This window comes from Polyodon spathula, chromosome 15 (assembly GCF_017654505.1).
Source record: "Polyodon spathula isolate WHYD16114869_AA chromosome 15, ASM1765450v1, whole genome shotgun sequence".
NCBI classification, from domain to species: domain Eukaryota; kingdom Metazoa; phylum Chordata; class Actinopteri; order Acipenseriformes; family Polyodontidae; genus Polyodon; species Polyodon spathula.
Genome location: NC_054548.1, coordinates 29,827,221 through 29,850,695, shown reverse-complemented (window position 1 = coordinate 29,850,695; position 23,475 = coordinate 29,827,221). Strand labels below are relative to the sequence as shown.

Here is a 23,475-nt window from a genome sequence, read left to right as displayed (position 1 = left end):
GTTGTTTAAATATTACCCCAAAAAGTTTAATTAATAATTTCAATAATTAATAAAAATAAATAAAAAATAAAAATGAAAAAAAAAAAAAAAAAAAAAAAAAAAAAAAAAAAAAAAATAAATAAAAAAATAAAAAAATAAAATAAAAAAAAAAAAATTAAAATAAAAATAAAAAAAAAAAATATATATAAAAAAAAAAAAAAAAAACAAAAAAAATAAAAATTAAAAAAGTTTATGATTTTATTGTTAACAATATAACAAAAAAATAAATAATAAAAATAAAAAAAAAAAATTTAAAAATAACCATTGATAAAGACGTTGCGTCTACAAGCTCTTGCCCAAAAATTGACTTAAATAATAAATTAATATAATTTTTTTACAAGCTAACGAGATAACAATGCTGTGGACCACAGGCTCTAAAGACTTTAGAGAGATCGAAAGAGATAATGCCACTGGGATCAAAGGGGGTCTCAACAAGATAACAAAAGGCAGATTTATGGAAAAATAATAATAATAATACAAAAAAAAAAATATCTTACTGTTGTAAGAGTCTAATATAATTTTACAAAAAATTAAAAAAAAAAATAAATTATATAAAAAAAAAAAAAAAAAAAGTGGTCAAAATGTAAAAAAACAATAAATTAAAAAAAATTAAAAATTATTTTTACTTCTTTAGTTTTTTCTACAATTTTTGAGTCAGAGCTGTCATACTAGACTACACACACAGACCTTTTGTCAAGTGTGACACTGACACACACACACACACACACACACACACCCACACACACACACACACACAACACACAAATAAATTAAATGACCTCTGCAATTGGTTAAGTGTCAGAGAAAGAGGAGGTGGACCATCTATACAGAAGGGTATTTAATGTCATGCAAACATTGTAATGATGAGTATTCTGTTTGTCCTGTACCTGGGACCAGACTCCCTGCATATTTCAATAAACCTGGCAACTGATTGAAGAAAAGGACTCTGTGCATTTTCTTGAATCTACTTAATCACCATCATTTTTTGTAAGTTACTTCATTATATATATATATAGATATATATATATAATATATAAACTCAGTTAATACTCTCATTTAACTGCGTTGAATAAACTATATTATTGTGACGTAATTGATGATAAGTGTAATGCGGTAAGAGTAACATGCCTAAAATTAAATATCGTGAACATACTCTTGAGGACAAGTAGCTACACTCCTTCAGGTCTGCCCTTGATATATTAGCTAGTCACTTGCCTATCTTTGTTGCGTTATATCTTATTTTTTCTCCCCTAAAATTAAATGTTGTCTTATCCGTGCCTACTGCAACAGCCACTAACACCACGAGTGTTCACCATTTTTTCATAAACGCAAACTAAACTTTTTAAGGTCTGAAACCGCTGTAAGTGAATCAGAGATACAGCCTGTCTGCCCACCAGCTCGAGATACGCAATATGGATCACGTGACTCGAAATGTCATTCAAAAATTCTATCACGGGGAAGCACATCTTCAGCTGAAAAATACCTATACACTGTATGACGAGGTGACATGCCAACCTTGCACATCTGGATCACAGAGACACTCAGAGCTTCCTTCTTTTGTTTTTCAGGTTCAAACATGTATTTTCTTTGAAGTAATATTAAGCATACATACCTCTCAATTGATTATCCCCCTTACAGAGCAGCAGTCTTTTAAAGAGCTAGCCACGCCCACATTTAACTGCCTTAAACAATTTAGCACAAATCTATCTTTAAATAGTTACATTATAAAACATCATATATAAAACCTTATTTAAGTTATTTATTTTTTTATTATGCTATGCACTCGCACACACAGTATTTTTAACAATGCATAATAGTACCTACAAACATGCAAGCGTTTCATTTATTTTCTCGACATTAAGTACTTAGGGTTAGGCTTATTATGCAATATACCGTTATTGATATAAAACACCGTGGCTAAGCTGCAGACATAATTAAACTAACACGGCTTCATATTACAACAATAAAAATACCACCTCAGAGTGTGTTATATATAATATAGTACAACAAAACGACTCATTGTAAACAGTCATGCCCCAGTGAGTGTGCTCCCTCACACACTGTAATGTGTCTGTGATTTAGCTCAGGGGATCTCTCGAGTGAGAATAGATTTGCCTTTATCAGGGTTCACCAAGCTGGTACCAGACTGGAAAGCATGAAGATGCTAATTCCAGGACAGGAGCAAGAAGTTCAACACTGCAACCAGCTTTGGAAAAGATCCGAGTCGCCCGAAGATGTTCATTATCCCTAAAAAGTATAGAATGTTATGGAAAGTTATCCGGGATGGGAAGAAGCATCACAGCAAGGTCCAATACATCTCACAGATATTGTCATAACTTAGATAAAAGTGATACTGGCGTGGTTGGATGGCTCTCCCAAATGAATCAGTGAAACTGAAAACTGCTCATAAGCAAATGCACATACCTTTTCAAACTTAATTACTTGCATTATACAACAGGTAGTGGCAGCAGCTGAAATCAAATTTTTATGTAACTACATTGCTGTCAATGCTTTTAGGCAAACTGACCATCAGTATGCACACAGGAAAGAGCAAAATAATGCTGGATTATATGCCTTTAAGAATAAAAAATTGCAATTAAAGATAACATACCCCCCAACATAAAAAAATAAAATAAAAAAAACGAATCAAAGTAGATTTTAATGCATAATTGTGTATTACTGTTTGGGTGTCAGTGTTTACTTTTACTGTCAGTGTCACCCTTCTTGTAGACAAGATTATTATTAAAGTCATTCTCTAGAGTCCAATGATAATGGTACTACCTCAGATGTTCATTTGCACAGGTGCTTGTGTAGTTCATTTTGCTGGTATATTCAGACAGAAGTTTTCATCAATATTTATTTTGCAAAACCCAGGCCTTATTGACACCTCTAATTTATCTGCAGATTTTTGGCTATTTTTTCATTGCCTGGTATTACATCGGTACTATAGCAATTAATACAAAATAGTAATTTGTGACTACAGGGCTGATTTGATCAGCCTGTAGCCTGCAGGGATAAGCCAAGGCTGTATTTTGTACAGCATTTTAAAGTGCCAGAGAATATCCACCTGGATTCCACCAAGCACTTGATTCTATGGTAAACTCTGGATAATTAAGGATATATGGTTGATACAAACTGGGACAATTTCCCATCGCTGTAAAATACACTGTGGCATGTGAAATGTATTCATATAATGGTAATGCAGAAGAAATAAGGAACTATGTTACTGTCTGCATAGTAGGTACATCTATTCAGTTTAACCCTTTTCTTTTGCATTTTGAAATTGCCATTGAAACACTGACAATGCTTATCAAATGTTAAATGGTTACTCACCCCTGTAATTATGCAAAAGGTGTTAAATGAATGCATTCCTTCAGGTAGTAGAGGTATCTGTGAACAAAGCAAAACTAACCCACAACTCCGAAACCTGCATCCCACTTCTGTCAAACTTACATTATTACACTTAACAGTTATTTCTCGATGGTGTTATATTTAAATTAGTAGTAGTAACTAGGATATGGCTCTGTGGTTTGAAAAGATTATTCATTCTTAATATAGTTATTTTAGTTATTTGGTGTTTATACATATTTTCACAAATAAACTGTTACGTCCTCTGTCGTGTGGCGGTGTGCATAACATAACCTTCAGCACTAACTCGTGAATCCTGCATCACCTGACCTGACGCAAGTAAAGATTTGCTCTCATTTGCTCTAAAGTAATCTATCATTCTATAATGGAAATTATATAGTCAATTAACCAATATGCTTTTTCATGATAAGAATTTGATCCTTTCATACCTACAAATTCCTAATTCTGCCCCGGTATACTTCCTAGTTGTGCGTACCACGCCTACACGTAAGTACGTCACAAAGAGCTTTTTTTTTTTTTTCCATCTGAAGTTTTTCTTTGGCGTCTTCGGATGTTTATGCTTTTTTTTTTTTTTTTTTTTTGGACTCTGTACAGCATAAGTAGGCTGTATGCAACATATTTACTTTAATGAAGGAATGAACGAAAGATAACAATAATAATAATAAAGTGGAACGCGTATATTTGTGTGCGGATAGTGAGGGAGGTGCCACATCGCTTCCAGTTCTGTTGTGTCAGGGAAATCGACAAGATGGATCACCAACACCAGGCAGTGAGCAGATACCAAGTGGTAAGTAAATCTACGAGAGCAGTACATCAGATGTTTTTGTGTGTTGTGTATGCCGTATCGTATTCCAAACCAAAGCTATTAGTGAAAGTCGTTACTTACTACTTTTAGATTCGGCAAATCTGATCACAGTTTGTTATTTTTTTTTACTTAAATAATTTGTGGATGTTTGATATGATAAACACCTCCAGTGTATTTGTTGTTTGTATCAGTGTATCATTAATGCGTTTATTGTACTGCGACTTTCAAACTATTTGGTGGGTGTATGTCCGTTCCGTTATGTCAGAAATGTTCTTGTTAAACGTGTTCTCGTTACTCATTTGACTGTTTGCTGTTGTAGTTTCCAGTTTAACTGACACAAGGCACCGATTCACTTGCCATATAGTACAGTACATAAACTACCGGTATTTTTTTTTTTTATTAACATGGCGAAAACCAGCAACATTTCGTACATCTGCATTGACTTTCCATATTTTTTTTTTTTTTTTTTTTTGCCTAACTCTTATATACTATGCGCGCATTGAGACGGAAGTCTCCATTGAAAGTCAGCGGAGTCGAGTATCTTGTTAAGTAGAATATCTTTTCAAACGCCCTTCTAAATATTATTGGCTGAAGCAGTTTTAACTGAGGCTGGATTTTCATTGATGTAAAATGACTCGATGATGTTGAGATCAGGGCTCAGTGGGGCCATACCATCACTTCAAGGACACTGTTCTTTACGGTGAAGATAGTTCTTAATGACTTTCGCTGCATGTTTGGGGTCGTTGTCATTCTGCACAATAAATTTGGGGCCAATCAGATGCCTCCCTGATGGTACTGCATGATGGACAAGTATCTGCCTGTACTTCTCAGCATTGAGGAGACCATTAATTCTGACCAAATCCCCAACTCGGGGACAGCGAAAGTCATTAAGAACTATCTTCAGCGTAAAGAAGAACTAGGAGTCCTGGAAGTGATGGTATGGCACCACAGAGCCCTGATCTCAACATCATCGAGTCTGTCTGGGATTACATGAAGAGAGAGAAGCAACTGAGGCTGCCTAAATCCACAGAAGAACTGTGGTAGTTCTCCAAGATGTTTGGGCCAACCTACCTGCCGAGTTCCTTCAAAAACTGTGTGCAAGTGTACCTAGAAGAATTGATGCTGTTTTGAAGGCAAAGGGTGGTCACACCAAATATTGATTTGATGTAGATTTTTCTTCTGTTCACTCACTTTGCATTTTGTTAATTGATTAATAAATCTATTAACATGTCTATTTTCTAAAGTATTCTTACTTTACAGCATTTTTTCACACCTGCCTAAAGCTTGTGCACTGTACTGTGTGTGTATCTATATGTATATATATATATATACACACACACACACACACACACAATGTTACCAATGTAAATAAAATGATCGTTTTCCCTTTAAATAACACTGTCTATCCCTTTAGTTAGAACTCCTTGTAATTTGATCAATGTTCATAGGCAAATCTCATACTACTGTAGACTGCACAGTATTATTCTCACAGAAATTGTGGCGTTTGATTGAAGTAAATCTCTAGAATCAGTCCTGCCCCCCCCCTCCATCACAAACACACACACAAAATATTGGATTTAACACCTCATCATCTCTGATTTTCACCCAACTCATTGCTCTGGGATTTTCAAGGCAAAACCCCAACATATGTGTTCTCAGCCTAACCTAAAGTTATAAAGCAGAGTTAAAATGTTGTTGATTTTGGACCCACCTCCCCAACCTTTTATCAGTCAAACTAATGCGGTAGTCTGTCCTGTATGCGGTGGGACCAGAGTAAGAGTGGATATGTAAGAAGTTAGATGAATGAATCACGTTTTGACTATATTCACACAATTATTGTTTTGAGATTCAGCTTTTATTAGTGAGCTCCCCTCAGTCCCTTGTTTAGAAAGATACAGGATATTAATGTTTGGACAGGGTAGCCGTGTGGGTGTGTGCATTCGCTGCTTGGTCGCAGGCAGGAGATCGAGACAGATTGAAGTTGATACACCCCGCAGATGAACATTATTTATTTACATGTCAACACTGAGCAGCTCATGTGACACTATCAGAAACTCGCAGAGCAAATACAAACACAGTGTATGAAAACTTTGGGATTTACAATCTCTGAATGAATCTACTGTGTTCAATAATAAACAAACTCCTGCTCCTCGCCCAGCTGTCGGTGGTTTTGACTTACGTACTCACTCTCCGATATCCAACCCTGGTTCTGGTTTTCTCTCTCTCTCACACACACACACACACACACACACACACACACACACACAGTTCGGCGACATTCAGCTTTTTAATTCAGACACTTTGACACAACCACTGCGCCATTTTAGAACATAAGAACATAAGAAAGTTTACAAACGAGAGGAGGCCATTCGGCCCATCTTGCTCGTTTGGTTGTTAGTAGCTTATTGATCCCAGAATCTCATCAAGCAGCTTCTTGAAGGATCCCAGGGTGTCAGCTTCAACAACATTACTGGGGAGTTGATTCCAGACCCTCACAATTCTCTGTGTAAAAAAGTGTCTCCTATTTTCTGTTCTGAATGCCCCTTTTTCTAAACTCCATTTGTGACCCCTGGTCCTTGTTTCTTTTTTCAGGCTGAAAAAGTCCCTTGCGTCGACACTGTCAATACCTTTTAGAATTTTGAATGCTTGAATTAGGTCGCTGCGTAGTCTTCTTTGTTCAAGACTGAACAGATTCAATTCTTTTAGCCTGTCTGCATATGACATGCCTTTTAAGCCCGGAATAATTCTGGTCGCTCTTCTTTGCACTCTTTCTAGAGCAGCAATATCTTTTTTATAGCGAGGTGACCAGAACTGCACACAATATTCAAGATGAGGTCTTACAAGTGCATTGTACAGTTTTAACATTACTTCCCTTGATTTAAATTCAACACTTTTCACAATGTATCCGAGCATCTTGTTGGCCTTTTTTATAGCTTCCCCACATTGTCTAGATGAAGACATTTCTGAGTCAACAAAAACTCCTAGGTCTTTTTCATAGATTCCTTCTCCAATTTCAATATCTCCCATATGATATTTATAATGTACATTTTTATTTCCTGCGTGCAGTACCTTACACTTTTCTCTATTAAATGTCATTTGCCATGTATCTGCCCAGTTCTGAATCTTGTCTAGATCATTTTGAATGATCGGAGATATAGGAAAAGGTACTGGGGTTCCCTGGATATCTGTCCCAAACTTTCAACCAGGTGGTACTTGTTTTCAATGGTGGTTCTACATGCTGGGGTTCAAGAGATATGCATGAAAATGTGTTTTTCAACCCTGCCATAGACATGATTAAGGCGGAACACCCTGAAAATATTTTTTTTTTGCAAAGAATTGCTACAAATTCATGGCATGTTAGATTCAGGCTGTGGCCCTGAGTCTAGAACCCTTCGAAAGGTGGTTGTAGGTGCTCTGGGTCCAGAGATATGACTGAAAATGTGTTTTTTTTTTTTAACACTGCCATAGCCATGAATGGGGCTGAACACCCTCATTTTTTATTTTATTTATTTATTTATTTATTTATTATTATTTTGTAAAGAATTGCTACAAAACTGGGCATGTTACATTCAGTCTGGTCCCCCGAGTCGAGAACCATTTGAATGGTGGTTCTAGGTGCTTCTGTTCCAGAAACATGCAGTTAAAGTGATGTCTAGGTGTGTGCATGCAGGGGTTGCATGGTGGTGTGTGCTTAGAAACTTGTCTGTCAGCTGAGTCCCAAAAACTGGGCTGAATTCGAAAATTATCTAAAAACCAAAGCGGCTCCGAAGTTGTGACATTATCTGAAAAGCAAATCGTCCCAGCGTTTGGGAAATAAATGAAAACAGGGGCAGCCTATATTTAAAACTGTGATTACGTTAGTGTATAAACTAATGTATCCTGTAACAAAACTGCACTAGTGTATATATCTGATATTAAAATCCATCACTCAAACGATTATAGATGTATGCTATTTGAAAGAAAATAGTACACCAGTACAGAAATAAAAAAAAACAAAAATCTTACATTCGTGCATAACATGATAATTCATATAAAGTAATAACCCATAGTTTGTTATGTTAGTACAGCAACGTTATACGTTATATTTTAATTGAAAGGTTGTGGAAAGTAGATCTCTTGCTCTCTTTCTCTCTGATCGTAATGTTGTGTGTTTTTTTTTAATAAAAATTTTTATTGGATCAAAAGTCAAGAAATGGGCAAACCAGAAAATAGAGACAAAATAGTTCCATACAATAGACATCAGTTGTAACATAAAATTATCATGGACAGGGGGAGAAGAATCTCAATTTATAATTATACATAGACTTTATAGCTTTTGCATATATTATAGGTCTTAACAGCTTTTTTGTATAAAATGTATAAAATATAACATATTGTTCCATTTCTTGTGAAAACATGAAAAAATTAGGATTGTGGAGAGTAAATTTACCTTTATGGATATGGAATTTAGCCAACAAGATCAAGAGATTTACCCGAAAGATTTCATTTTGGTCTGTTTTCACATATTTTGTTATTCAGAATAAGATATAGCCCAGATTTAATTTAATTGTATTATTTATCTTTGTATGTATATAGTTGGTTAGGTCAGTCCAAAAAAAATTGAGTAACTACAGTTCCAAAATAAATGAGTCATATTTTCAGAGTAAGTATTGCAGAAGGAGCAGTTAAGGTCAATGTCAGGTTTTATTTTTTTTGGTTGTATTTAACTGGGTAATATTTATGGATAATCCTATGTGAGCTCTTAACGTTGATGGTCAATAAGTATTTATTACAGTGTCCAGGAATCTTCCCAGTTAACATCTACGAAAATGCAATTCCAGTTTGCAACAGCAGAGGGAACGTAAGGTTGCGGATGCAACCCCGGTTCTCTGAAAGAGAAAACAGCCATCAACTAATGGGTATCACAGTCAGGTCATAGGATTATGCTGAGCTTAATATAAAAGCTGTCTTTAGGCCTCCATAGCTCTCACGTCAGCGCCCTGTGCCTCGGTGCTGAATGACTATGCAGAGCGTAGGAATGCCAGCCTCGCTTCAGGCCGCAAGGGCTACTGAAGCGACCTTGCTGCTTGATGGCTATTTTCTCTTTCAGAGAACAGGGGTTACATCTGCAACCTTACATTCTCTTTCAATTTGAAAATAGCCATCAACTAATGGGTACTGTGTACCAAAGCAGGCGCGAAGCAGAGGAATCCAGCATATTCAGTCTGTAGAACCTCATGAAAGTTTGTGGTGTAGCCCAGCTAACCGCAGCACATATTTCAGACACTGGGACACCTCGAAAGAGGGCCCAGGACGTCACCATACCCCTGGTAGAATGAGCCTTCAATTGCCCCGGAGGGGAAGGGACAGCAGATTCTTAAGCCAGAGCAATGGTGTCCACTATCCAGTGGAACATGCGCTGTTTAGACAATGCCTGATGCAGCATCCTAGAACCATAGCACCCAAACAACTGTTCAGTGTGTCTGACACCCCTTGTATGGTCAATATAGCACCTCAATGCCGGCTCCGGGCAGAGCATGTGCAACAATTGGTCCTCCAGAGAAGAGAAGGGAGGAGGATGGAATGCCATCAACTCCACAGATTGGTTCACGTGGAACAGGGATATTACTTTTGGCAAAAATGCAGAGTTTGGTTGCATGGACACTCTAGACCCGTCTCCAGCGAAGCGAGTGCAAGAAGGGTGCACTGAAAGTGCATGCAGCTCACTCACCCGTTTTGCTGAAGCAATAGCCAGCAAAAACGCAGTCATTAAGGACATGAGCTTCAGATCCACAGTGTGGAGTGGCTCAAATAGGGCTTTTGTAAGGGCTTCCAGCACCACATCAGGGTGCCACAAGGGGAGGCTAGATGTCCTAGGAGGACGCAGCCTCCTCGCACCCTTAAGAAATTGGGACGCCAGGAAATGGTTTCCAGGTGATAACTCATCTATGCGAGTGTGACAAGCAGATATGGCTGCCAGGTACACCTTCAATGTGGAAGGGGACCTACTGTCATCTAATAGTCTCTGGAGAAACTGTAAGATAACTGCCATGGGTAAGGTGCCGATAACAGCCCTGAAGCTAATAGGCGTGCCAGTTCAGGGGCCAGACACATAGCTGCATCAGCTGGGGGTTTGGGTGCCACAGATCTTTGGGCCTGAGAGAGGAGATCCACCCACAGGGGGATCTGCCTTGGCTGGATGTGCAGGAGTTGCACCAGGGTTGAAAACCAGGTCCTTCGGGGCCACCAAGGAGCTACCAGCAGCACTGTAGCTTTCTCTACCCTAACCACCTCTAGGAAGGCATATAGGAGACAAGCGGGCCACCCGTGGGCCAGGGCGTCGACTCCTAAGGGACTGTCGAGGTCTCTCATTGAGAACCAAAGAGGGCAGTGCTTAGACTCCCGCGAGGTGAAGAGATCTACGTCTGCACTGCCGAACCACTCCCAGATGTATTCCACCGCCCTGGGGTGGAGACGCCATTCCGAGGCCGGGGGACCTCCTCTGGAGAGGAGATCCGCGGCATGGTAGTCGGCCTGGTAAGTGGACTGCTCGAAGAGAAGCCAGCCGGGGTTGTGACCACAGTAACAGCTGAACCGCCATGCGGTGAAGGCTCGGATATCTCAGGACGCCCTGGCAGTTGTTATATGCCACGACCGTGGTGTTGTCTGACCGCACCAGCACATGTTTGTTTCCGGACCACCGGAAGAAAGTGCTGTAGGGCGAGATCTACTGACCTGAGTTCCAGCGCATTGATGTGGGATGAGGCCCAAGTCACCGTCCACACTCCCCGAGTCCCCACAGCGTTCCAGCTGTGGTTGGAGGCACCTGTGGTGATTACTTCCCTCCGGAAGATGGGACCCATGGTTGTTCCTTGACGAAAGTTGGAGAGGATCCTCCAGCAACGCTGGGTTCTCCAGCAGGACTGGGATATCACCAGCTTGCGATGTCTGTCTCATTGCGGGTGAAGCGAGTTGAACTAGGCCTGGAGGCCTTTGGTGGAGAAGGCCCAAAGGAAGGGCCTGTGAGGTAGCAGCCATCAACCCCAGCATGCGCTGACACAGCAACATGCTTACTGTCTCTCTCAACTTGAATAGGGAGAGGCAAGAGACTATTGCGGTAACTCTCTGAGCTGTTAACGTGGCTTTCATAGACACAGAGTCTAGGTGGATGCCCAGAAAATCCGATTACTGGCTTGGCGTAAGGCGGCACTTTTACAAGTTCATCCTGAGAAAGAGCCGCTGGAGGTGGTCTGTGAACAACGCTGTATGTGCCAGGGCTTGCTCCTGTGACTGAGTGCAGCCAAGCCAGTCATCTAGACAATTCATCAGTCAAATGCCCTGAACCCTCAGGGGGGCCAGAATGGTGCCCATGCACTTGGGAATGGTGTGAGGAGCAAGGTGCAGGCCAAAGGGGAGTACGCAGTACTCGTAGAACCTGCCCTGAAACGCGAAGCAAAGGTATTTCCAGTGCCCGGGCCTGATGGTTATGTGAAAATACGCATCCTTCAGGTTCACGGTGGTAAACCAGTCACCCGGCCGAATGGCCTGGACGACATGGCGGTGTTTGAGCATCTTAAAACATAACACCCGAACATAACAAGATAGGGCGGAACCTGCCATCCTTCTTGGGCACTAGGAAGTACATTGAATAGAACCCCTCCCTGCAAGAGGAGGGATCTGCTTCGCGAATGGCACACTTCGAGAAGCTCCAGGATTTCTGTGTTGAGAGCCGCATCTTGGAGCGGGTCTTTTCACTCCAGTAAAAAAAATGGTTTTAAATGGAACTGAAGGCTGTAACTAGCCCGCATAGTCTTGAGCACCTAACTGTAGTTGGTGCTGGTTTGCCAGTATACTAACTGGGAGACAGGGGTTGAAGGCTGCTGTAGCCTTAGGCCGCGGGGGGGGGCTGGTCGCGGAACCCTTGGGTTGCTCCCTCTTTGCAGGCCGACCGTGCTGCGGGGCAGGTGCTGCCGGGCATGTTGTAGGAGCACGAACAGGCCTGGGCATAGGCTGACGACCCCACAGAGGGGAAGTCCTAGCAGGCAAGGCAGGCTTCCGTGGAAGCAGCTGGGCATACTGCCTTGATGCTTCCCTGGTCTTCAGAGTTCTTTGAAGCATCTCCTCCACTGCGGGGCCAAACGTATGGCCAGGTGGGGACGTCCAGGAGAGAGGACTTGTCCTGCTCACTGAACTCTAGCCTGGGAAAGCCAGAGTTGCCGTCTGGTGACCACCAGCGCCGCAAGGCATCGGGCCTCCGCTCTGGCCGTGAGTTGTGCCAGTCTGGTGACTGCCTCAGAGACCTGGTTCAGCTCTTGTCTGTGAGCAGTGGTGACCATACCAGGGAGCTCCTTAATAAGGATGGCCTGATAGACAGAGAGCATGCTTGACACATAGGAAAGCTGGGCAGCTTGGGAGCAAGCGGCATACGCCTTCTTGAGGTGCATCTCTGTTATCCGACACTGTCTGTTAGGACATTGTAGGTCCTTGGCAGGTCCAATGCCCGGTGCCTGTATGAGGGCTGCAATCATGGAGTCCACCAGGGGGAAGGCTGCCAAGCCGGCACTCTCCGCTCCCTGCATGGAAGAAAAAACCCAAGCTCCAGCCGCCGTGATAGGTGCTGATGCTGGGTTGGACCAGGAAGACTGGATCACCATGACAGTCGGAGAAAGGGGGTATTGTCCTGTCCTGTACTGGCTTAACCGAGGAGAACCAGGAGCTGGGGCTCCTTGTCTCTGTGCCATTCCACCCATAGATGTTGAGCCGCTCGCTCAACCAAAGTCTCAAATGCTGGCCCTGGAGATACCTCCAGTTCCTGTTGCAGCTCGTCCACCGAGTTGCAAGAAGGTCCCTCCTGCACGAGCTTGTCATCACCAGACGCCTGCAGAGAGAGGATGTCCTCTTCATAGTCTGAGATGGCCTCAGGCTCAAGCTCAGGCGAGAGTGACCCCTCATTAGGAGGGGAGTTGCCGAACCTGCCCCACACTCCTGGTAGGTGAGCGAGAGCGTCGCCTGAGAGTCGGGGAGGGTGACCTGGATAGTTGCAGGCGAGCAGGAGATGATGCTGTACCACTCGAAGGGGGAACAGACACATAATGAGATCCCCTGCTAGAAGGAGATCCCAGCCCCACTGCTCTGTTGGCTCTAGCCTTTAGGACCCGCCTCTGGAACACCTATTTTCATTGCAGAATCGTACACATCATTCAGGAGAATCGTGGATTCCAGTGAGGAGGCGATCACTGTTGTCTGTGCATTATTTTGAACAGAAAAAAATAAGAAAACATGGAGAAGATCCGTTTTTACGCGCAATTGGCTTAATAGAAGTGGCTAGTACAGACTGATGATGCAACTTGAGTCGAGGAGCGTCCAAAAAAAATAAAACCTAATCTGTTCAAAATGCGCAACACTTGCTTGTAGTACAAAAAATTTATTAGATTAAAAGATTGGTCTTCAAGCGATCTTCATCAGAATACCAAATTCTGATAAATAATTTGAAGACTTTTAAACTAAGAAATATTTTGTACTACGAGCGAGTGTTGCGCTTTTGAACAGACTAGAATACAACTTTAATAGTAGGCTACTACAAGTTTGTTATAGGTTTAAATATGCAACAACATATTCTACATTCTCTCTTTCTCTCACACACAGACGCGCACTCCTCCTCCTCGTATTTTGAATAAATTAGCAATACAAGCATACAGTATGGGTTTGAAAGGGATATCGAATACGAGTGACTGTAGAAGTTGATTGCCATGAGAGCACACACTATCGCACACAGTATCTGCTTCGGCTTTAACAATGTCTAACAATTATTTACTTATCAGGTACCTTCAATGAGCGATCACGATAGAAAATGTCACTTATGTCATGGAGGGGCACAACCTTTCTCTTCTTCGCTATTGCTGCTAGCTTGTCCTATTGGATGCTCAGCATTTGTCAAGAAATCAGCACATAACCCCTCACACATTTCATGAATCCCTTTGTCGGGGACTAAAGTTTTCTGACGTGTTAGAAATTTGTCGGAATGTCGTAAGAGCGTCGGGAGATTGCAGATGCTATTAACAGGGCATCGTAGACCCTCTCAGATTTACCGAACTTTTTGTTCCCGGACAACCTCATTTTGCCCCAGATTTTAAGAAATTAGTCGCTGACACCTCAGCTCATCGCCAATCAACAAAAATCGTGCAGTGTAAGCCCGGCATTATTATTGTTGTTCTTTTTGTACGTAATGTTAAAAATGCCTTCAAGCTTTTCCACTCGTGTGACGACATATTCGTGTGACACATGGACCAATCAAATCGCGAGACACTTGTGCGTTTCCATCCCAAAAACCTGGCTTTTGTCAAACCTCGGGAAATAAGTTGGCGTTTGCCTTTTTGAGCTTTTCTACGCATGTGCGAATCTTAGAGCTTAAAGTCAAGGTTAAGACGTTGACGTTCTGCCTGTAAACTTTTATTCAGAACAGACTGTTATTGCAATGTTTCCAATGTGTCTTGTAAATTGTTTTACTCTTAATGTTGTCAGGGTCTTTATTAAAAGCTACATTATATGTGGTAAACAACAGAAACACATTGTAATATTAATAACATGTTTTTTGGTATTATTATTTAATAGGTTAACTGTAGGCTATGCAGTTTACAAAGTTTACATTTAATCGCTGGCTACTTTATATTATAGGTTTTCTTCGTATATGTACTTGCAATATATTTGCAAGTGTTAGCGAAAGAGAAATACATACAGTATATGGGTTATGATATAAGCAGAAATAATGTATCATTTCTCGTGCGATTTATTTTTATGTGCAATTATATTTGTGATTAAAATGTAATAACAGTAATACTATCTATTATTTAATAATAGGTGTTCAGTTTAATTCCCAGCTTACAAAGCATGGCAAACTCTCACCAGCGTTGTAATTTTAATTTTGTAATCGCCACAGATATTTATATTAGGTTTTCTTCATACAAATAATACAGCGAAAAAGAAATGAATACATGTATAATTTGTATGTATTGATATACTGTATCAGAAACCATTATGCATTTGGCTTGCGATTTATTTTGATGCGCAATTATATACAGCAGTCTTAAGACAAGTTTTGAAAGCTATCAGCCAGTTGTGAAATGCCGGTCAAGCTATCATCAGACACTTTCCTCACAATCAGACGCTTAACTTCTTCACTCCAAGAGATTTAGAGATACACTGGAGTAAAATGAGTGATGAAATACATTTTCATACATTTTCAAAAGGAATGAAAAATATAATATTTAATAAGAAATCTCACTAATAGCTTATTGTAACACAGTCAAAGGACGATTCCATGTTTAAATTACTGAGAACATACATTATTGCAGCTTACAATTAAAATGTGTTTGACAAAAAATGTGTGTGTGTGTGTGTGTGTGTGTAACACATCTTCTACTGGACCTCCCTGAGTTCACTGCAGATGTGTTATACACATGCCCCTTCTCTCATATATCAAAGTATAATATAATGTTACTTATTATTATTATTATTATTATTATTATTTAGGTTGTTTTTTTATTTACAGTAAGCCCAATATCAGCCCTATAGTTGCATAAATAGCATATAACGACTATTGGGCTTACTGTAAATAAAAAAGCTACAGTACACTTACATCATACTTTGATATATGAGAGAGGGGCATGTGTACAACACATCTGCAGTAAACAAATTAGTAAGGTCCAATGGAAGGACTGTGTTGCAATAAGCTATTAGTTATATTTATTTCATACTTATTAAATATTACATTTGTCATTCTTTTTGAAAATGTATGAAAGTGTATTTCATTGCTAGTTTTATTCCAGTGCAGTTCTAAATCTCTCGGAGTGAAGAATTTCACTGCTTGAAACAGGGAAACTATCTATACAAGTGTCTGATAGCTTGACCGCCATTTCAAAACTAGCTGATGGCTTGACTGCAGTAATTATATTTGTGTTAAAATGTGTTGAAGTGTGTGTGTGTGTGTATATATATATACTTTTGAGAGCCACAGTATTCACCCCCTTGGACTTTTCCACATTTTATTGTGTTACAACATGGAATCAAAATTGATTTAATTAGGAGTTTTTGCCACTGATCAACACAAAAAAAGTCCATATAATTGACTAGAAAATAATTGATTGCATACATTTTCATCCCCTTTGCTATGACACACCAAAATAAGCTCTGGTGCAACCAATTGTCTTTAGAAGTCACATAATTAGTTGAATAGAGTCCACCTATGTGCAATTAAGGTGTTTAATAATTTCAGGTTAAATACATCTGTCTCTTTGAGGTCCCACAGTTGGTTAGTACATTTCTTAACAATAACTACATTATGAAGACAAAGGAACATTGAAAGCAAATCTCGGATAAGGTTCTTCAAAAGCACCAATCGGGGGTAGGATATAAGAACATTACCAAGGCATTGAATATCCCCTGGAGCACAGTAAAGTCCATTATTAAGAAATGGAGAGAATATGGCACAACTGTGAATCTGTCTGGAACAGGCAGTCTTCAAAAACTGAGTATCCATGCGAGAAGGGCATTAGTTAGGGAGGCCACCAAGAGGCCTATGGCAACTCTAAAGGAGTTACAGTCTTCCACGGCTGAGCTGGGAGACACTGTGCATACGGCAACAATAGCCCGGGTGCTTCACAAAACTGTCCTTTATGGGAGAGTGGCAAAAAGAAAGCCATTGTTGAAAAAAAAAACATCAAATCTCGGCTGCAGTTTGCCAGAAGACATGTGGGAGACTCTGAGACCAAGTGGAAGAAGATTCTATGGTCTGATGAGACCAAAATAGAGCTTTTTGGCATCAACGCTAAGCGCTATTTTTGGCGCAAGCCTAACACTGCACATCATCCTGAGAACACCATCCCTACCGTGAAGCATGGTGGTGGCAGCATTATGCTATGGGGATGCTTCCCTGCGTCAGGGCCTGGAAAGCTTGTGAAGATAGAGGGCAAAATGAATGCAGCAAAGTACAGAGAAATACTAGAGGAAAACCTGCTGAATTATGCACGAGAGCTGGGACTTGGGAGAAGATTCATCTTACAACAGGACAACGACCCCAAACATACAGCCAAAGCCACACTGGAGTGGCTTAAAAACAAAAAGGTCAATGTCCTGGAGTGGCCCAGTTAAAGCCCGGACCTCAGTGCAATTGAGAATATGTGGAAAGAGTTGAAAACATTAGGTTATTACCATAACCCTGGTTCCCTGAAAGAGAATGACAACCATTAACAAATGGGAAGAGCCTCTCTGACCATCAATCACTGAGCATATATACAAAAGCTGCACTATCAGGGCCCTGCTGTGAGGGGGAAGACCCTCCCACCTGCTGTTGAAGAGGGATGTCCTCACAGTAACACATTGGCATTTTCTTTCGAAAACAGAGGTCAGCTGGGTACACAGCCTCAAAGGGTAATGGTTGTCATTCTCTTTTTTCAGGGAACCAGGGTTATGGTAATAACCTAACATTCCCTTTCAATTCGAATGACAACCATTACCAAATAGGAAAGCTGTACCAAAGCTGTCGTGGCTCCAGATTACCGACAGTACAGCCCCACGGCGATAGCATCAGAGCCCACATGATGCTTAAGGGCATGCTGCCTGCAAAACTCTTGAGCCCAGAGAGGGTCTCGTTCGGTTTGTAACATCAAGGCTGTAAAAATGCACAAATGCCTGACTACCTGTTCACATAGCAGCATTGCATAACTCATCTAAGGAGGCGCCATGAAGGAAAGCCCATGAAGTTGCCTGGCCCCTGGTAGAATGGGCTGTAATGTCCCCCGGTAACGGGGAGTCCGTCTGTTCATATGCCAAGCATATCGCATCTGTTACCCAGTGTGCTAGACGTTGCTTCGATAGGGCCTGACCTCTAGAGCGGGACAAACAGCTGGTTGGACTCTCCAGGACGCCATCCTATCCAAATAACAGCGTAAAGCCCTAACTGGGTATAGCGTTTGTTGTCTACGGTCCTCTTCTGACTCGTGCGGGGGAGGTCTGAAAGTTTCCAGAATCACTGATTGGTTAATATGGAATGAGGATACCACCTTTGGCAAAAAGGATGGATTTGTTCTTAATGTTACCCGCGAGTCACTTCCAGTGAAAGCCATACATGTGTCATCGATGGACAGCGCATGAAGCTTGCTTACTCGTCTGGCAGACATATGGCTATTAAAAATGCCACTTTCAATGAAACGGCGCAGTTCTGCTTACGCCATGGGCTCAAATGGTGGACCCATAAGGGCCCACGGTACCAGTTCTAGATCCCACTTGGGGACCATACTTTTCATGGGAGGACGAAGCCTCCGAGCCCCTTTAAGAAATTGCACTGCCAGGAAATGTGCCCCAGGGGACACAGAGTCAATTTTGTCACGGCACACTGATATTGCTGCCAGGTATACCTTCAAAGTGGATGCTGATTTTCCTGCATCAAACAAGTGTTGTAAGAAGGTTAATATTGTCTCAGTAGGGCAAGTCACTGGATCGTGACCTTCGGCAAGGCACCAGTCTTGGGGAAAACTTTCCATTTATGTGAGTACTGGGCTCTAGTGCTCGGCGCCCTAGCAGACTGTAGTGTTTCTACTACTACCTCTGGCAAACCTCGTCTGAATAGATGGCTCCATTCAACGGCCAGACGCAGAGTTGGAGCTGGGCTGGGGTCGGGTGCCATAATAGCCCCTCCGCTTGGCTCAGGAGGTCCTTGTGCAGCAGGAGCTGCCACGGCTGATCCGACAACATGTCGGAGGAGTGTAAACCAGAGGCATCTCGGCCATCTGGGAGCAACCAGCAAAACCTGTGCTCTCCATCCTGATCCTTTCTAATGTCAGGGGTAGTAATGGTAGCGGAGAGAACGCATACAATAGCCCTTGTGGCTAGGGGTGAGCTAGCGCATCTACTCCCAGGGCCCCCCATCTCTTTCCACGGAGAATCATAGGGGGCAATGCAAGGCTGTTTCACCACTTGAGGATGCAGCCTCCACTCCGAGCTCTCTGGAACTGTTCTGGATAGGAGGTCTGCTGCCTTGTTGTCCACACCGGGGAGCTGAACTGCCCTGATGGAACGCAAGTTTCTGTGTGTCCAGGACAGGAGTCTGTGTGCTGCGTGGTGAAGGCCTGGCGAGCGCAAGCCGCCTTGGTGGTTTATGTAGGCTACCACTGTGGTATTGTCCGTCCGGACTAGCACATGTTTGTGCAGTAACTGCTGGCGAAAATTAGATAACGCCAGGTTCACTGCTTGCAGCTCTTCCTCTGACCTCTTATTCCTCACCCGTTCCAGACCGCTCCCTAGCCCAGGCTGGAGGCATCTGTAGTGATCACGTCCCTTCTGTGAGGGGATCCAAGGGGAGGTCCGGGACGCAGACTGCTGGGACGGAGCCACCACTCCAGTGTCTTCCGGCATTGTCTGGACACTCACACCAACTGGTACCGATCTCTGACCAGGTGCACCTTGAGTTTATTCACCCAAGCAAGAAGTGGATGCATTCAAGGTTGAAGAAGGTTGGGTCCTTATCCCCCTTGCTGAAGGTAGAACCTTTCACCAACACCATGATTGTGTCCCTGATAGTGGGGAATGCACCTAGGCCTGCTTCTTGGGCTCCTGCAGTCAAAAGCAGAGACGCTGCTGTTCTGGAGGCTGAGGGTGGAGATGCTGGGATGCCCCAGGAGGAGCGCACCAAATCCAGGAAGTCCTGGCATAAGGGGAGGGCGTGCCAATTCTTCAGAGAATTGTGCTGCAGGAAAATAACTGAATTCTTGCAGAACAAGCCGCACAGGATCGCCTCGAATGGCACGCCGTGGTTCAGCAGCTGTGTGCCACTCAGTCGACCAGGGAGCCAACAGCTATGCTCAGCACCCGGTACGAGCCAGTCACTTTCTTCAGAAAATGACTTCAACGCATGATGTGGAAGCCTACCTGCTGGCGTTTGAGAGGACGGCTCAGCGAGGGACCTGACCGGTCGAACAGTGGGCAGGCATTGTTGCCCCCTTTCTCAGTGGAGAAGCACAAAAAGCCTACTTTGACCTTGAGCCAAAGGACGCAGAGGATTACAAAGTTTTAAAAGGAGAGATTCTGGCAAGAACGAGTGTAAGAATTTCACAGCTGGGCGTATGAAGAAGGGAAAGCTCCCCGGTCACAGCTGTTTGACCCGATTCATCTGGCAAGGATGTGGTTAAAGCCTGAGGTGAACAATTCAGCATGAGTTGTTGAGTTGTTGGTCCTGGATCATTTTTTACGGAAACTACCACCCCATTTGAGAAGGTGGGTAGCCTAAGGCGATCCACAATCTGCCGACGACCTAATTACTTTGGTCGAACGTTATAAGGGCCACACTGGATGTTGTTCTCCCAGTCTCGCCCACCTCGTCCAGAAGGACCTGGCGACCACTGAACCTGAAGCCCCGTCATGAGCAAAGTTCCGTTAAGACTGAGTTTGGGTCGGGGACGCTGAAGAGCGGTCTGGAACCGTGAAGGGACCTTGGGCTGGGGAAAGAAAAAAAATAGATGATGTAAAAAGATTTAGTACTAACGAGGTTCAATGTTATGAATGTCATGGTTGGGGACATATAGCCCGCTCCTATCCCCATAGGGAAAAAATAGAGCAGATGGAGTGTCACATGGTCAGTACGGTAAATCATTTGTTTACAGTTACTGATAGTACTGGGGAATACCTCATCCCTATAGAAATATAGGGTAAAAACACTTTAGCTTTGTTGGATTCAGGTTGTGGTCAAAATTTGGTCTCAGCTGAGCTGGTTAAACACTGTAAGATGTTAGATAATTCTGAAGGATTGAGTAAATACACTGAGATGTTAAGTCCTATCCAGCTGTTCTAGTTGGGGTTAAATCCGGGTCACAAGAGGTGAAACTTAAAATGGGGGTGGTGGCCAGATTATCCTACCCTGTGGTTATGGGACATGACTATTGTGAATTTGACAAACGAATTCAAGAGCGGGAGGTCTTGGTTTTTAATGAGGAGCAACCAGCGCCCTCTTCTGCAGAGTCTGACACAATGTGTGAGTTGTTTCCCTTTGACCAGTATGTATGTGGGAACCCAGGGAAAATTCGTAAATCACGTAGTCAGAAACAGAGAGTTCAAGCCAAACCACAAAGACTCCACAGGGGAAAGTGGACTGGGAAAAGGACTGACCGATCTCAGATACCAGACAGAGGTACTGAGAGTGTAGAAGTTCCCCAAGATCTAGAACTGTGTCAGACTAGAGAGTGTGAAGATTTACAGCTTTCTCCTTTAGATTTTAAACAGGAGCAGGCTGCAGATTCTAATTTACCGTATGCCTAAAGCCGTATTGTGACTACCGATCAGAGTTATTGGGAAAACAGGGATGATGTCAGTGTACCACATTTTATTATTAAAGATGATTTACTTTATCGTGTTGGTAAGTCTGTTGGGGGAGATTGGGTCGAACAGTTGTTGGTCCCCATGAAGTTTAAAGAGTTTGCGCTTGTCTTATAACCACTTATTGGGGGGCCATCTAGGGATAACCAAAACTAGGGAAAAGATATTAAAGTTTTACTGGCCAGTGGTGTATAAAGAGACGGAACAATTTTGCCAAGCCTGCCCAGATTGCCAGTTGGGATCGGGTCAAAAGTCTAAACCGGCTCCCCTAATTCCTTTGCCTGTTTTGAAAGAATAGCCATGGATATAGTTGGTCCCCTGGAAAAATCTAAAGCGGGTTACCAATATAGTCTAGTAATTCTAGACTATGCCACTAGATATCCCGAAGCCATTCCTTTACGAAGTACCAGTAGTAAAATCTTAGCCAAGGCACACTTAGAATTGTTTGCAAGGGTGGGCATACCAAAAGAGATACTTGCTGATCATGGGACACAGTTCACGTCTACTATAATGAAAGAGCTCTGCTGTCTGTGTCGTATAAAAAAATTAAATACTTCTGTTTATCATCCACAATCTGACGGGCTTGTTGAACGTTTTAATAAAACTTAAAAGTATGTTAAAAAAGGTAATACAGCAGGATGGGAAAGATAGGGATGTCTTTCCTCCTTATTTGATGTTTGCTATAAGGGAGGTTCCACAAGCTTTGACTGGCTTTTCTCCATTTAAACTTTTATATGGGAGGCGGCCGAGGGGTATTCTGGATATAGTGCATGAAATTTGGGAAGAAAAGCCCGCTTTAGGGGATAGTGTATTTGATTTTGTACTGAAAATTAAAGATAGAATGGAGAAGGTTAGTGGTATTGTTAATGATAATTTTAATTAAAGCACAGGAGAATAAAAAAAAAAATTACAATACAGGAGCCCGATCCAGGGAGTTTAAGGTGGGGGACAAAGTCCTTGTCTTGTTACCCTCAAACCTGCACAAGTTTCTTGCTAAATGGAAGGGCCCCTACCAAGTCATGGAAAGGGTGGGAGATGTAAATTACAAGCTTTTTCAACCCGGAAAGAGAAAACCCTACCAAATTTACCATATTAACCTGTTAAAACCTTGGAAAGAAAGAGAAACATTAGTAGGGACAGTACAGCAGTGTTGAAACTGATTTGGGTATATTTTCCCCCCAGAGTAATACCACTTCATTAAACCTTGGAGAGGGACTGACCTCCTCTCAGAAGGAGGAGATTAAAGCACTAGTTGAAAGAAATGCTGATGTGTTTTCTGAGGTACCAGTTAAAACAAATCTAGTAGAACACCACGTTGTAACTCCCCCGGCGTAAAAATTAAAAGAAACCATATCGGATCCCAGAGTCTAAAAGGACAGAGTTTGAAAATGAAATAAAGGCTATCTTAGAGTTATGGGTTATTGAAGAGTCGAGCAGTGACTGGTGCAGCCCTGTGTTAATGGTCCCAAAACCCGATGGAACCGTAAGATTTTGCATGGATTTCAGACTCATAAATGAAATCGCCAAATTTGATGCCTATCCAATGCCTCGTGTGGATGAGCTGTTGGAAAAGCTGTGCAACACAAAATTTATAACCACACTAGACTTAACTAAGGGATACTGGCAGGTCCCTTTGTCACCCAAGTCCAAAGAAAAACTGCGTTTACAGTGTTGCCGTTCGGACTACATGGCGCACCAGCCACTTTTCAAAGACTCATGAGGGGGGTCGGCTCCAAATATGGTAAAATGGACAGCCGTAACGGAAGCGGCTTTTACAGACTTAGACAGCATTGTGCTCTGATACTGTGCTGATCAGCCCCCATTTTGACTAACCCTTTATATTGCAGACTGATGCTTCAGAGGTTGGTCTAGGCGCAGTGTTGTCACAGGGGGTTAAAGGGGAGGAACATCCAGTGTTATAC

General features: G+C 42.2%; 1 protein-coding gene across 1 annotated transcript in view; it reads left to right on the top strand.

Moving 5' to 3' along the window:
• The first annotated feature begins 3,966 nt into the window (after positions 1-3,966).
• LOC121327966 (NEDD4 family-interacting protein 2-like) overlaps positions 3,967-23,475 on the top strand; it is a 39,703-nt gene continuing 20,194 nt past the window's right edge. The window contains exon 1 of the mRNA XM_041272355.1: positions 3,967-4,195. Within this exon, the coding sequence (XP_041128289.1) occupies positions 4,157-4,195 (39 nt within the window). The 5' untranslated portion in view covers positions 3,967-4,156. The remainder of the gene's footprint in view (positions 4,196-23,475) is intronic.